General features: G+C 49.9%; 1 protein-coding gene across 4 annotated transcripts in view; it reads left to right on the top strand.

Moving 5' to 3' along the window:
- Positions 1-11904, top strand: part of LOC135912653 (neprilysin-1-like) — a 52844-nt gene extending 40940 nt beyond the window's left edge. For 2 of the 4 annotated variants that reach the window (XM_065445139.2, XM_070522253.1), the window contains 2 exons: positions 8904-9044; positions 9623-11904. In XM_065445139.2, the coding sequence (XP_065301211.2) occupies positions 8988-9044; positions 9623-11641 (2076 nt within the window). In that variant the 5' untranslated portion in view covers positions 8904-8987 and the 3' untranslated portion in view covers positions 11642-11904. Of the gene's footprint in view, positions 1-4400; positions 4498-8903; positions 9045-9622 lie in introns of all 4 variants that reach the window. The other 2 variants (XM_070522254.1, XM_070522255.1) reach the window with 2 other exon arrangements.
- The last annotated feature ends 2158 nt before the right edge of the window (positions 11905-14062 follow it).

The raw sequence follows: 14062 nt of genomic DNA, 5'->3' as shown, positions 1-14062 counted from the left end.
GGGAAGTCTCGCAAACTCACGAAGCGGGGCGGAGTAACACCACATCGTCCGGAAACCTTCTTCCAGGCACTCTCGACTGGTTTTCCAACAGCTCCGTCAACAACCGTGTGCCTCTGTCACACTGCAAGGAAATTACGCTAACAAGGAGCTTTAGAACGCTTACTCACCTGACTGGGAGACGCGCGTTGAATATATTTTTTTTTTGCGCGGGATTTTCCTCCGCATGACCTAACCGGTTTGCACGTGACAAGCGTTGCGACTGAAGCGCGGTTAAATGCGTGTCCTTGATGTTTGCATTCTCTTGGGGTTTCCTTATTTTTCTTTATTTTTTTAAAACAAAATGACGTGACAGGACTCAGCAGCAATGAATTACGAGATATGATCTGGTGACATGCGTAGTTACGATACGAAAAAGTGCGGAGCCGGTTTAAGTTGTAGCTTGAATATAAGGGTGGCCATGTTATTGGTAGGCGAGATATAAGCAGGAAGCACTTATTTTCTCGCCATCAAGCTCAGTCTCTATCTCTACGGCACTTTGGTAACCACGACGCCCGAAGAAGCGACAACGGATATTGTGTGTAAAGGATGACGTGACTAGAATGAAATGTGGCCGGTACGCCTTCTCGGCAGTGAAAACACAGCAGTTTTTATTTTTGCCGTTTATATAAACAGAGTCGATGAAACCGACCAAGCCGGTGCGTTACAACGGCCTACGATTTCGCCACCAAGTATAATTTTGCACAGAATGGAGCTACACTGTTGGCTTGAAAGTTACTAACAGGGGTGCTGTTCTGCGGGCAGTAAAATTCCACCATGTTGGTGCTTCGATCGAATCAGCGAAGGCGTAGCACCAGTGTGACCCAATGAGAAAGGAGCAGATGGCGAATTCGAGAAATTGGCTGAATCTGAGAAGGTCTAGTATACCAGCCGGGGATTGAAAACTCGAACAAACTGACCGTACCGTGGGCGGGTACTTCGTGGATTATGGTGATTTGTTTACTTAACAGCGTATTTTAGCGTGATAGCTTTAAGACCCGTGTCACAGAAAATCTGATGTCGGCGTCCTCCATCCACCGCGTTGTCCGTGAGAAAAGATCCTCCCGAACCACGACTAGACACGCCCTTCGCATGGCGCAGAGGCGTTACTAAAATAATGTAATTTCTCAAAGTAAAATGCGTCAGACAATTCGTAACGTCCGACTTAAACACGACCTACAGACATGATAGTGTCGGATTGTATTTTGAATACACGACAGAGACAAAGAACTTTACGTCCTGAGGTACGCTACCGTTCAAGGCGGTAGAGCAGCGTACCGATCCCACACCGGGACGGGTATCTATAGGCAGAGCCTCACCGCCCGTCGTGGGCCCGCTGGATGGCCCGGAGCTGATGTAGAATGTCTGAGCTCCTGAGTGTGGAGCTACATTCCTCTTCGGTCGTGCATTGAGGACCCTGTAATGAGGGGCGCTGCCAGAGGAGGTGATTTAACGTACAAGCGGCGCCACAATCTGGGCATGTTGGGTCAAGGCCTTCGATGATGTGGCTGGGGGAATAAATACTAGCGCATGAGCTGGTATCAAGCATGCAGAGGGTAGATGACTGTGCTCTAGAGAGCTTCTCGTGAGGAAGGGGGAAGACCCTCCTGGCCAACTAATAATATTTGACGATTTCATTAAAAGTGAGCAGAACGCCCCCAAAGACCGCTAGATTGGAGCCCGAACATCCCCCAGGCTACCCAGCGTGGTGAGTTAGTTCGCGCGCTCGGGCGTGGCCGACCTCGTTCAGGTTGGCCATGGAGGCCAGATGTGATCCGAAGTGAGTCGGAAACCAGGTAATTGTGTGAGGAGTAATATCTCTGTGACCTAAAATGCGAGTTACTTCAGCTAATACCGATCGTGACGCAAAGGCCCTAAGCGCTGCTCGTGAGTCTGTGTAAACCTGTTGCTTACAACCGTCAAGGAGAGCGAGGGCGATAGCTACCTGCTCAGCCTTAGTGGGAGTGGCGTTCCTAATAGAAGAGGAGTGGTGAACAGAATATGTGTGATCAATCGGGACAGCCGAGAAGTTGGCCGATCGGCCGTACTGCACCACGTATACGAAGCATGCAGACTCATGGTTTGCGCGAACGTTTTTGAGCCGGACTTCCTCCCTAGCCTTCCGCCTCCCCGCATTGATCTGCGGGGGCACGTTGCGGGGAAAAGGAGAGACCGTAATGTAACCCCTTTGCTCCTTGTTGAGATTATGTTTGCGTTCCTCGTATAGAGCTGGACTACACCCTAGGACGGCCAGGATGCTCCTACCCGCGGCTGAGGAGGAGAGCCTCGCCATCTGAGCCGTATGCTTTGCCTCGATTATCTCTTCCAACGTGTTGTGAATACCCAGTTGCACGAACCAGTCCGTGCCAGCACGCGAAGGGACCCCTAGCACTCACTTGATCCTCTTGCGGATCAGTAGATTGAGCTTAGTCTTTTCATGACTCTGCCAGCAGGGCATGGCAGCAACGTAGGTAATGTGGCTCGTTAAAGAAAGCGTGGACCATCCTTAGTAAATTGTCCTCCCTGAGACCACCTCGAGAGTTGAAGACTCTAGTGATAAGCCGAACCACGCTTTCCGTTTTAGCTGTCATCATGTTGATGGTCTGCCCATTAGTTTCATTAGCCTCTATAAGCATGCCAAGAACTCTGACGACCTCTACCCTAGTGATGAGACGATCAGAGCTGGTGAGATGCTTTACATTACCGTCCGAGAATGAGACCCAACCCTTAGGTTTGACACCCCTTCTCTTGGATCCGTGCAGCAAAAGTTCCGTCCTGCTCGAAGAGAGTCGGAGTCCTGTTCCACTAAACAAAGCCTCGGTGTAATGCGCAGCCTGTTGGAGTGCCTCCTCTACTCTACCCTCGCTGCCGCCCGTACGCCACACAGTGATGTCGGCATAAAGGGCATGATGTATGCCCTCGACTTGCGAGAGCCTCTTGGACAGCCCACAGAGAACAATGTTGAATAAAAGTGCTGAGACCACCCAACCTGCTGGAGAGTACCTTTGGAGCCAAGTACGAGGGGTTCTGATTCGAGATCTCCTATCTTATTCGTGGCCATTCTGTTTCTGAGGAATGAGCTGATGAATGCATGAAATCTATGGCCCAAGCCAAAACTAGAGATATATTTGAGAATATCCATGTGCGAGAGATTGTCAAAGGCTTCTCCAGGTCAAGTCCCAGGATTGCCCTGACATCTGTCGTCTGAACGTCGATAATCTGACGTTAGATTAACTTCTTGGTGTCATGGGTTGAAAGTGACGGCTGGAAGCCAATCATGTTCTACGGAAAGATACCGTGTTCTTCAATGTGTTTAGATATGCGGGTGATGACGTGTTCGGCTACCCTGCCTATACAGGATGTAAGCGATATGGGCCTGAGATTAAACTGACCCAGGGGACGTCCCAGTTTCGGGATAAGGGTGACTGACGCAACTTTCCACGATTCCGAGGCGATTCCGGGGCGATTCCGGGGCACTGAATGGGCCCTCGGCCCCGGGCCCATTCAGTGCTATGAGGGCCTCCCTCAATTCATCCATGCTGAAAGGTTCGTGTAGAGGCTCCACGTGCGAACCCTCGTAAGGAGGATAATCGGCGTCGCATATGAGATCAATCGGCAAATATTTTTGCGCGAGTATTTTGAGTATTTCTTGGTCAGGGGGGGGGGGGGGTAGTCTTCCTGTTTGGCCACATGGTGAATTTTGTCGATTGGTCCCTCTGGTTGGATTTCGAGTTTGACTCATTGAGCAGGTGCTTGAGCAAGTTACATTTGCGCCCCGTGTGCATCTGGCCGTCAAACGAGCTATAAACCTCGCGCTACTGTTGCTATAGAGAGCGTCTCCTCTCCTAGAGAGCGTGTTCCTCAATCTCGTGATTCAGCTCAGCAATCGTTTTGCGGAGCCTGCGGTTGAGCTTTTGTCCTTTCCACTTGACTAGAAGGGCGTTTTTAGCTTCGAGCAAGTGCGCTAGACGGCTGTCCATCCTGTAGACCTTAAGATCAATAACTAGGAGCTTGGTGACCGCAGCCAGATCCTCTTTGAGTTGTGCTATCCAGTGGTGGAAAGATTCCAGTGACAATATACGAGAAAGCCTAATGATTCATACCCCCTTTTTCGTTGATTAGGGGGTATGAGCCATTGAAGTGAGAGAGAAACAAGGTTTAAGGATATGCTGAAGATGTTAGCCTGGATTTTGGCCTGACATGCTACTCCATGTGCTGGACAGATGATTATGATATATACAGTGATAAACACAAAATAGCACATAAGTCATACGCACACAAACACTACAGACATATTTACAGTTTCGTTAAAGCTCGGGGCCCAAAAGTATGTCATCAGCGTTTACGTGGCGCGTAACGCACAGGTGGTGCTTTGCCGTGGGCCGAGAATGTGCCGTAGTGCCAAGCTCGAGTCCCGTTGAGGTGCACTGCCGCCTTCAAAGACTCACTCTTCGACTATTGGTGAGTCACTGGTTGTAGCCTCAGCTTTACGGAGTTATGAGCCATTGCTAGGCCCACTATTGTTTTATATCGGACCCCGCGTCGCAGAGTATTCGGTTTCGGCTTCGGCATCAACGGGGCCGGATAGCGCTTTCGTGTTCCACTCGTAAAGGCGAATCTTAAGAGTCCTCCAAGTTTTTGTACGCCGGAGGCTATCACTTACCCCACCGGTAGTATAGTGGCAACGATAGGAAGGAACCACTAATTCAAACCTCAAAATCCAGATCAACGCACTGATGTTACGAGGCTCAAAATTGCAAGGTGCGGAAGAGCAACGCATACACCTATTGTAACATAGGTCAGGATATTCACTCACCGAGACTCTGATTCAAACTAATCCCAACAAGTGGTATAAAGTTCGTAAACAGGGATAGAGTGCCTCAGAAAGGCTGGCCAACGTTTCGATAGGAGGACCTATCTAGGTAGCCATCCGGTCTAGAATAGCTAGCCTCCCTGTCTTTCTTTCTCTCTCCCTCTGACTTAATCTCGCTCCACACTCATTCCACAGGAGTGAGAGACCGAGTTAGCGAGTGGCGAAGGGTGTGAGTGGTATGAACGGGAATTCCCGTTAACGCGGGTGCGAACGAACGCCACGGACAGCGATTTCGATTGGACTTGGAGTGTGAACGCGGGCTACTGTCAGCGAGTGCGACTGGGCATGAGTACGCATACTAGTGAGTACCCGTGAGTGGGAGTGGACGCGGGTATAGGCGTGAGTAGGTACGGGTCAGTGTGAGTGGACGTGACCGTGTACTCGCATGAACATGAGTGAGTTTGAGCGGCCGCGCGACAGGTACGCGTGTGAGTGCCGACGAGTGCATGCCACAAAGCGGCCGTCAGAATGTTACGGTTCGTGGCTGTACATCGTAAATATTTTACCGCTACTGGGTTGCTATAACGTAAACCTATTCCAAACTGCTTCTATTACATTTCTGCAATCAGCCCTCTGCGATTGGTCAAACATATTTTCGGCGCACCCCAACCTCGCCTGCCTCTCACGCGCCGTCACGAACACCGCGAGAACTCCCCATCGTATATGACGTGTTGACACCGTTTATGCGTTGGTATACCGAACAAAAGAAAAATAATTATTTTCGATTCTACGCCTTTTCTTGCCATTAGCCGTCTGCTAAGCTTTCGGGGTGTACCGACTTCGCCTGTCTGTCACGCAACGTCACAAAACTACGAAAACTCCCAGGACAAAGTGACGTGTACGCATTAAAGATGCATTCGCATGCTAAACAAAATGACTTTTTTTTATGGAACAGACGCAGACTGCCCCGTTCGGAAAGGAGTAGAAGACATCTGCCTGCCGATCATTCGGGCGCCGGCTACACGGAGTTGTGAGACCATAAATTTATTTGCGTATATTAAACGCCTTTTTTGCGGCAGTATAACGTTACCAAATCCTTTCGGCATGTTTAAAACATTTCCAGCTATTCTTCGCTGCAGATCTGGTTTAGCCGAATTTTGAGTGCGTAAACATTTCTATGCTTACCGAACGATAAAAAAATGTCCCTCCGTCCGTCCCTTCATCCGTCCGTCCGGTGAGACGATCCCTCCATCTGTCCATCCATCCGTCTAGTGAGACAAGACAAAGCCCGCAGCAGTGAGCGACTTTACTTTCACGCTGTCTGTCGCTTCAAGGCGAACGGGGCGGCGAGAACACAATGCTCACGAAGCTCGCAGCACACGCCGCGCCCTGCCCCTTTCGCAGATCGATCTCAAGATGTGGGCCTGCGCGTCTCTCTTCCTATGCTGAAGCGGCGAGAACACAGCGCGCGAAGCTATCAGCCGTCGGCGCTCTCTGTCCGCATCGCTGATTGCTTCCAAGATTCAATCCACGTGGCCATTCCATGTATGCAGCCGCCACCGGTGTAGCTCTGATCCCGCTTCATAATGGTTCGATGCGGATGGATGAGGCACTAATAAGCGATAACGGCATATAATGGTCGGAGCGTCATCAGCGCACCTGGTGCCGCCACCTGCGGTACTTCGCTTGCGTCATGATGCATCTAACGCCACCGTCCGCGCCAGTTCGTGTCGCTGCAGCGCTGTCGTTTTTCACTGGCCGGATCAAGTTTAACAACATTGATAATGACACCAGGCTGCATGGAGGGGTGAGCTGGTGGCAAAATGCTTACGCGTACACTTAACTCTCAGAGGAGCTTTCTGCGTGAATTCTTTAACCTTCCGTTGCAGGCTGCCGCAATTTTCGACAGCCCACCGCAAGCGAAGCAATCGGAAGCGGGCCAATCGCAGACGCCGGCAACACCCTCCTTACCCGATTACCTACTTTCGCTGCTCTAGCTCGACCCTATGCCGAACACCCTGGCAACTGTTGCGGGCTTCTCACCTCTTGTGAGCCAATTCTATAAGAAAACCTCTCAAGATAGCTAGTTCTATTGGTTTCGAAAGCAAACAAAAGTGGCCTCCTATAAACGAGATTAGCGTTAGATTGGTTGGGTGAAACAACGCTGCTTCTCACCGCCCGATGCTTCCGTCGGCGGTTACGTAAGTTTGACGCCACTGGTTTGGAATAAGAACAGATTCGAATAGGTTCATCGTACGGGGTCCTTGTCCTTGTGAATGTGCGGTGCTTTCTCTATTTCGCATTTCATGTTTTATGCCTCGACAAGCGTGCAATAAACACTTACAGACCCATCTGTGGCGTGAAAAACTCCCGATACAGCCTTCTGTTGCTCAATACGTACTATTTAAAGGTGTTTTTTTCCGAGCGTGAAAGAAGCCCGCGAATACACGCAAAGTGGAGCGGTCAATCGCGCGGCTATTTTTGCGCGTATTTGCGGGCTTCTTTCACGCTCGGAAAAATACTTTTATGTAGCACGTATTGAGCAACAGAAGGATGTATCGGGAGCTTTTCATGTTGCTATACAATTCGCCCATTTACACATTTATTTCTATTTGTAATGTTTGAGAAGTTGGTTAAATAATTAGGACTAATTATGTATTTAGGCCGAATGCAAAAAATAATCTGAGTATCTCCAAGCAACCCCAAACAACATTACCTTGGTTCTGTCCAGCTACGATGGATTTGCAGATATTTAAATCTTGGTGCATGATAGTTGGGACACCCTGTATAAGAGTTTTAAGGGGAAAAACTAGCATGCGATATATACGGTATACATGACGCCGCGGTGTCTCTAATATTGCGATATAACACACAGGCCATGACAGAGAGCAAACTGCAAGTGTCACGTTTAATCTCTATAAAGGAGTGTTGCCTACAGGCAATAAACATTAGAAAAAAACTTTTTTGCTGAGCTTTTGCCAAGGGTAGGAAGCCAGTATTCCTGGCTAAATTATTCGGCAAACACTGAAAGACAGGCCGCAAGTCTCAATTTTTTGGATTAGAGCAGGAACAGTAGACGAGAAAGTTTTGGCACGCGACTCACTTTCTTTTGAAATCATGATTAGAGGAGAACGACAGCGATGGAACACTCTTAAAAAAAGCTTGTACCATTTTGGGTGTATGGGGCTTTGGGGCTTAAGAATGACGCTAAAACGGTTCCTCAGCAAAGAAAAGTTGGCAGAACGAGGTCCTGAACCTGCTGAAAGTGTTCTAAAACGTTACACGGCCATGCAAAAACTTTTACTCCACGCAAATAAACCCGTGCTCTCCGGCAGGTGCGAGCAGCCAGTGCCTGAGCGATCGGCGGCAGCCATCTTTTATTCCTTTCGGAATGGGGCAGCCTGCGGCTATTCAGAAGAAAATTCAGTTTTGTTCGGCGTATTAATGCATCTTTAACGCGTACACGTCACTTCGACGCGGTGAATTTTCGCGGTTTTGTGACGTTGCGTGACAGGCAGATGAAGTGGGTGCAGTCCGAAAACTCTTGACCAAAAGCCGAGGGCTAATGGGGGAAAGGCGTCAAATCATAAATCACTATTTTTCTTTTGCTCGATCAGATCATGCATAATCATTGTGTACACGTCATATCAGATGGGGAGTTATCGCGGTTTTCATGACGTCGCGTGACACAGGTAAAGCGGAGGTGGTCCAAAAAAGTATTTGACCAATCACGGAGGGCTGGTTGCAGAATTGGAATAGAAAAGTTTGGAATAGTTCTACGTTATAGCGCCCTATATCAGTAACAACACAGTGGGCTGACTGATGCTGACCACAAATACCCTATTGCTGAAAACGTTACCGCAATGTTTTTTCTTTGGGCATTTATATTTTCGCTGTGTTTTGTATGTTTTGCAGAACAATAAATGTTTGCGTTAGATATCTTTATCGTTCGTGATCAGATTATGGTCGTGATTAAAGGTTTCATTTCGAATACCCGGGATTGCTTAGCTGACATCAAACATTTAGTGCACCTCCACTTTTTTGGCTAATTAAGGTCGGCGAAGATGAAGATAGGACCAACGCACGCGTGTTGAGCACCTGCTAGGAACACGGAGACGAAGAAGAAGAAGAAGAAGAGATGCCACGAAAGAGAAGTGATCTGGTTCGTGACGGCTCGCCTTTGCCTGAGTCTACGGTAAGTAGGCGTATTTATTTCAAGTGTTCGATAGCACTATCATGGCATGTCCGTCAGAAGGCACCAACAGCATTTTTACAGCGCTGTATATACTGCTGAGAATAAGCGGCATGTTTCGAGGAACTGAGGGGGGTGCTACTTATCACATGATGCAGTCCTTCGGATGTCTTTATTAAACTCTCTCTCTCTCTCTCTCTCTCTCTATATATATATATATATATATATATATATATATATATATATATATATATATATATATATATATATATATATATGTGCAGGCGCGTAGCCAGGGGGCTGGGCACACTAGGCAGGCGAACGCCCCTCCTCCCCAACTCCAATTTTTGTGTACCAGCATGCCGCGTGCTCAGCGCCCTCTCACCCCCTGGCCTCGGCCAAATGGGTGCTCTCCTCCCCTGAAAGTAATTCCTGGATATGCCAGCGGATTTGTAATTCGTATGGGCTTCAGGAATTGCGTGGGCATCCTGTCATTTGCTTGCTGTGGGAGTCGAGCGGACTCTGTGTGCATCGTTCGCCACTGTTCACGTTTAACGTGCACCCGCTTTCCGCCGTTGCAGCAGTATCACGTGGCCACAGAAATCCGGACATCTTGCGTGTGGAACGCCACCTGCGTGTTGTGCTTCCTGATGGCAGCCGCGTCCGGTTCGTGCGCCGCTTTCTACTTCGGCGAGGACGTGTCTCGATGGCTGCAGGCAAAGCGGGGCGTCTGCTTCACCTCGAGCTGCCTCCGGCTGGCCGATCAGATTGTCGGAACCGTAGACATGGGCACCGACCCGTGCGACGACTTTTACCTCTTCTCGTGCGGCGCTTACAACCACACGGGCACCTCCCTGCCAACCGGCCACCCTCCCGACCAACTACTCCGCAGAGTCCGCACGCTCATGAAGCACTGGGCGCTGGAGTACAGGACACCCACTCAGCTGCAGGTCTCCGCGTCTCTCTACCAGGGCTGTGTCGCCGTCGCCAGGGACCAGGTCAGGGGCGTGAGACACCTCCTTCACTTCATGCGCAAGCACCGCATCGACGTCTTCAAGCACGAACCGAGCGCCGATCCCCTGGACGTCATCTTGAAGCTGGCCGTTCGCTACGACATCAAGACGCTGTTCGAACTAGCCGTGGAAAATCGCCTCCTCGTCGTACGCCGCCGCCGGGACCTCGCCGACTGGGCGGTGCGGCGTCTGGCGCTGATCAAGAACCACACGTACGACGAGTACCTCGGAAGCACGTTCGCACTGCTGGGCATCACGACCCGCGTGGTGATCACATTTATGGTCGGATCGGTCTGGCACACGGAAGACATCGTCCTGCGCCTCTTCTCCAGGATGAAGAAGCACGACGGCGCGTTGGTGTTCTTCAATTTCACCGAGCGCGGAGTCCTCGACCGTCCCGAGTGGAGGAGCCACCTGGGTCACGTCTGGAACCGGGTCGCCGTGAAGGGCGCGCCCGTGGCGGCGTTTCTGAACCGTATCTTCCGAGACATGACGTCGCTCGCCATTGCCCAGTACGTGTCCTGGGAGGTGGTCCGGCAGCTGGGTCCGTTCGCCGACTTCCGCCTGCGGGCGCCCTACGAGTCAGACGCGTACACCGAAGACCGCTGCTTTCGCGCCGTGTATGAAGTCGCTGGCCTCGCGCCTCTCGCGGTCGTCATGGCCCAGGACGTCGGCACCGACACCGTCCTCGCGGCTGCCACCTTTCTGGAGACGCTTCTGCAGGACGTGGGTGCCACAGACGTCACCCTGCGACTGCTCGACCCGAAACGTCTTCTCGGTGAAACACTTCGCGGTGCCTATGCACCGACGATCAGTGGTGTGGAAGACGGCGAAAGCGATTCCTTTCTGACGTCCTACGTCCGGGCCCTCATGACGTCCAGGCAACGAGAGCTTGACGGCCTGGACTCTCCCGACCCCGCTCTTAGCACTGAAGACGTTTTATCCTACCGGGCAGTGGTGGAAGGCGACCGGCTCACCGTACCGACCTCTCTGCTCACATGGCCATGGTTTTCGCGCGACTTTCCGCGAAGCTTGAATTATGCTGGCCTTGGCTTCGTTGTTCTCGAAGCACTGGTTCGATCCGGGTTCAAGCTTGACATTCAGCACGAGCACACTGTCGGCATTACAGCGGTGAAACCGGTTTGGACACCAACCGCAGGTTGCAACGACACGTCTGGTCCCGGTGGTCGAGCACTGGAAGCTCTCCTTCAAGTGCTGAATCTGAGAGGTCGTGAGCGGAACCCGTTGAGGTTGCCAGGAGAACTTGAGGCGCTCAACGAGAACCAGCTGTTGTTCCTCGCCTTCTGCTTTCGCGGCTGCGCGAGGAACGACACCAGCAGCGACACGTGCAACGACGTTCTGCGACGCATGTGGCACTTCGGCAACACCTTCCAGTGCATGCCTGGCGATTATATGCATCCCAAGGCACTGTCGGGTTGTGCGGTGAAGCCCGAAATTGGCGCGCGCTCTCTGTTCACTGGAGAAATAGTAAGAAACGCTGCCCGTAAGATTTCGACGATGATGTTTAGCAACGATACCCTGGACCGCTTAAAACTCTTGTTTCAATATCCTAAACGTCGTCGCTGATGCATGAACTGAAGATAAAAGCAAAAGTAGTAGTTATGGAAGGGTTCTTTAATGATAGCGTCACAGTTGCTTAGTTGTGTAAGCTCCGTAGGTGGTCGAATGCATGTATTTGTCGCCAACTGTCTCTCTCGTTCAACTTTTGTTGGGTAGGTTGATATTGTCACGCCAATTGGACAGAATGTGCACTTGAGTTGGAACTTATGATTTACTCTTGTCGCTAACTGTTCACAGTGTTATTTAAAATAAGCGCATTATTATCGCGAGAGCAACCTTTTCTTATTTTTTTTTTACTTGCACTTATTGTCTCGGAGCATTTAACAGCCTAGATGGCTGATTTTCCAAGGACATCAACTGCTTCTGTTGTTCGCAAAAGCGAGCGCATACCTTCGCCAGCCTCAGCTTTCTAGCTGCCCCTTTATTGTCAACGGCAGCGGGAGGCTTCTGAAGGAGTCTCCTTCCCAGCTGAACTACCTTTAGCTCATCTATAGCAGGCTCTAGGTTCCTGTAGCTGCTGAAAGGTGACGGACGGCTGACCGAAATTCGCTTACGGAATAAAGCTGTTGGCTCATCAAATGTTGCCGCTTATGGGAGATTATGCAGCATTGGATTATTGGATTATTTGTTTGACACGTTCAGTTAATTTCTATGACAGTGGGCGTTAACATTCAATATTATGCTTTGTCATATCCGTTTAACTAGTCGTTGCATCCGAATAATAGAACGCCCAGAACTGTTATAAAGAACCTAGTGACACTGCACCACGGCGCCGCAAGAGCACAAGGAATGTGGCGAGCACTGGAAAGGGAATTTCCAACGACGCTCTTGCTGTGACGTTTACCGGACTTCACGTGCGTTCGCATTCCTCAGAGCGATCAAAGGCCAATATTTTGCCATCACTGACGCTGTCTGTGGTCCGGTGCCACGCTTGTGTGCGCGAGCGCGCTGGAGGATGCACGGCTTGCATAGTGTTGACGACGAGCGGCAAGTTTTCGCGTTTTCCTGAGAGGTCGCAACAAGTTTTTACGATTGGCACACTTCTTGCGTCTGGTTACTGAGTTTTGAGCTTCGATATAGCCGCAATTCTGAACGGCAATGGGTTTTCAGGTGCTGTCACAGCCGTGCGGTTTGACCCAACAGCGTACATCTCAATGCAGGCGACCCGCGAAGCTCCAAGCAAGCACATTTTGCTAGCGTTCGCGCTCCTAAAATTTTCGCGGTTCGATTTTCTGAGCGTTGTTTACCTGGCACTATAGGTGCATCAAGCTTTACGGAATAAAGAACTGTAAGATAACTCGACCGGGAGGGCCGTTAACACGGAATACTCGATAAAATCACCTGGGTAGGACTTGTTGCTTGGCGAGTTGGTTGGGATCTAAATAATACATTGCTGGAGTACATTACATTGTACATCGTACATTACATTGTTGGAGTACAATACATTGTTGGAATACATTCAGCGCTCAATCTGTCGTTTCGTACTCTTCCTTCCCAAGTCTTCTTTTTTTCTTTTTTGGCGCAACAATGTATTCTTACAAAAGGATAGACAGTTGGGCGAGTTGGTACGGTAACATGATCTTGGCTTCTAGCGCGAAATAAAACACGGACACAGAAAGGAGCAGACAGGACGAGCGCTAACTAAACTAATACGTGTACTAATCTGCAGTAATTTTTTGTTCTTTGACTTCCATACCCCCTTGATATGTTTAACTGATGTTTTTTTACCTTGTCATCTTCTTATGCTACGGTTTTTGCAATCACCTATATATATGTTCTTCGTTTCAATAAAAATTTAGTTGAGAGTTAGCGCTCGTCCTGTCTGCTCCTTTCTGTGTCTGTGTTTTATTTCGCGCTAGAAGCCAAGATCAAGAAATGTGTTCTTAAAATCACCTGGTTACAGGTCTCGAGTAGTGCTCCGCAACAACAACATTATTTTCCGAACTAATGCGGCGCGTTATGCGAGGCGTCGGCCAGACAGCTCGCCGGCGAACTTCGGGAGGAAGGAAGAGCACATGCGAACTACAGGAACAGCCGACACGCGGGGATGGCTTTGATTACAGAACGAAAAAAGTACGCACCTTAATTTTCGTAATCGGCACGTACTGTTTTCATAATACGTACCCAGTCGAGTTCCGCCAGAAGGTCGGTTGCCAAGAACGATAATCGTAGAACGCATTTCAACAGACTAACATTAACGTACGTCTGCAGGAAGAAAAAGTTGGATTCGCCTATTGGCAATAGTTCACCGACTCAAATACGCACCTTTCGTCCGTATTCCAAGTTGCATCGTGGGTGTCGAGTTCGTAACCGTGCGCCTAATAAAAACAATATATTTTGCACATACGCGCGACGAAGCTGATGGTGTCAAGTGCTTTCTCTTTATGCTGGCATTCCAAAGCCGACGCTTGTCTGAAACCACGGCGG

Source organism: Dermacentor albipictus, chromosome 7 (genome assembly GCF_038994185.2).
Source record: "Dermacentor albipictus isolate Rhodes 1998 colony chromosome 7, USDA_Dalb.pri_finalv2, whole genome shotgun sequence".
Taxonomy (NCBI): domain Eukaryota; kingdom Metazoa; phylum Arthropoda; class Arachnida; order Ixodida; family Ixodidae; genus Dermacentor; species Dermacentor albipictus.
Note: the sequence above shows the minus strand (reverse complement) of the source record. Positions and strands in the feature narration are given on the sequence as shown.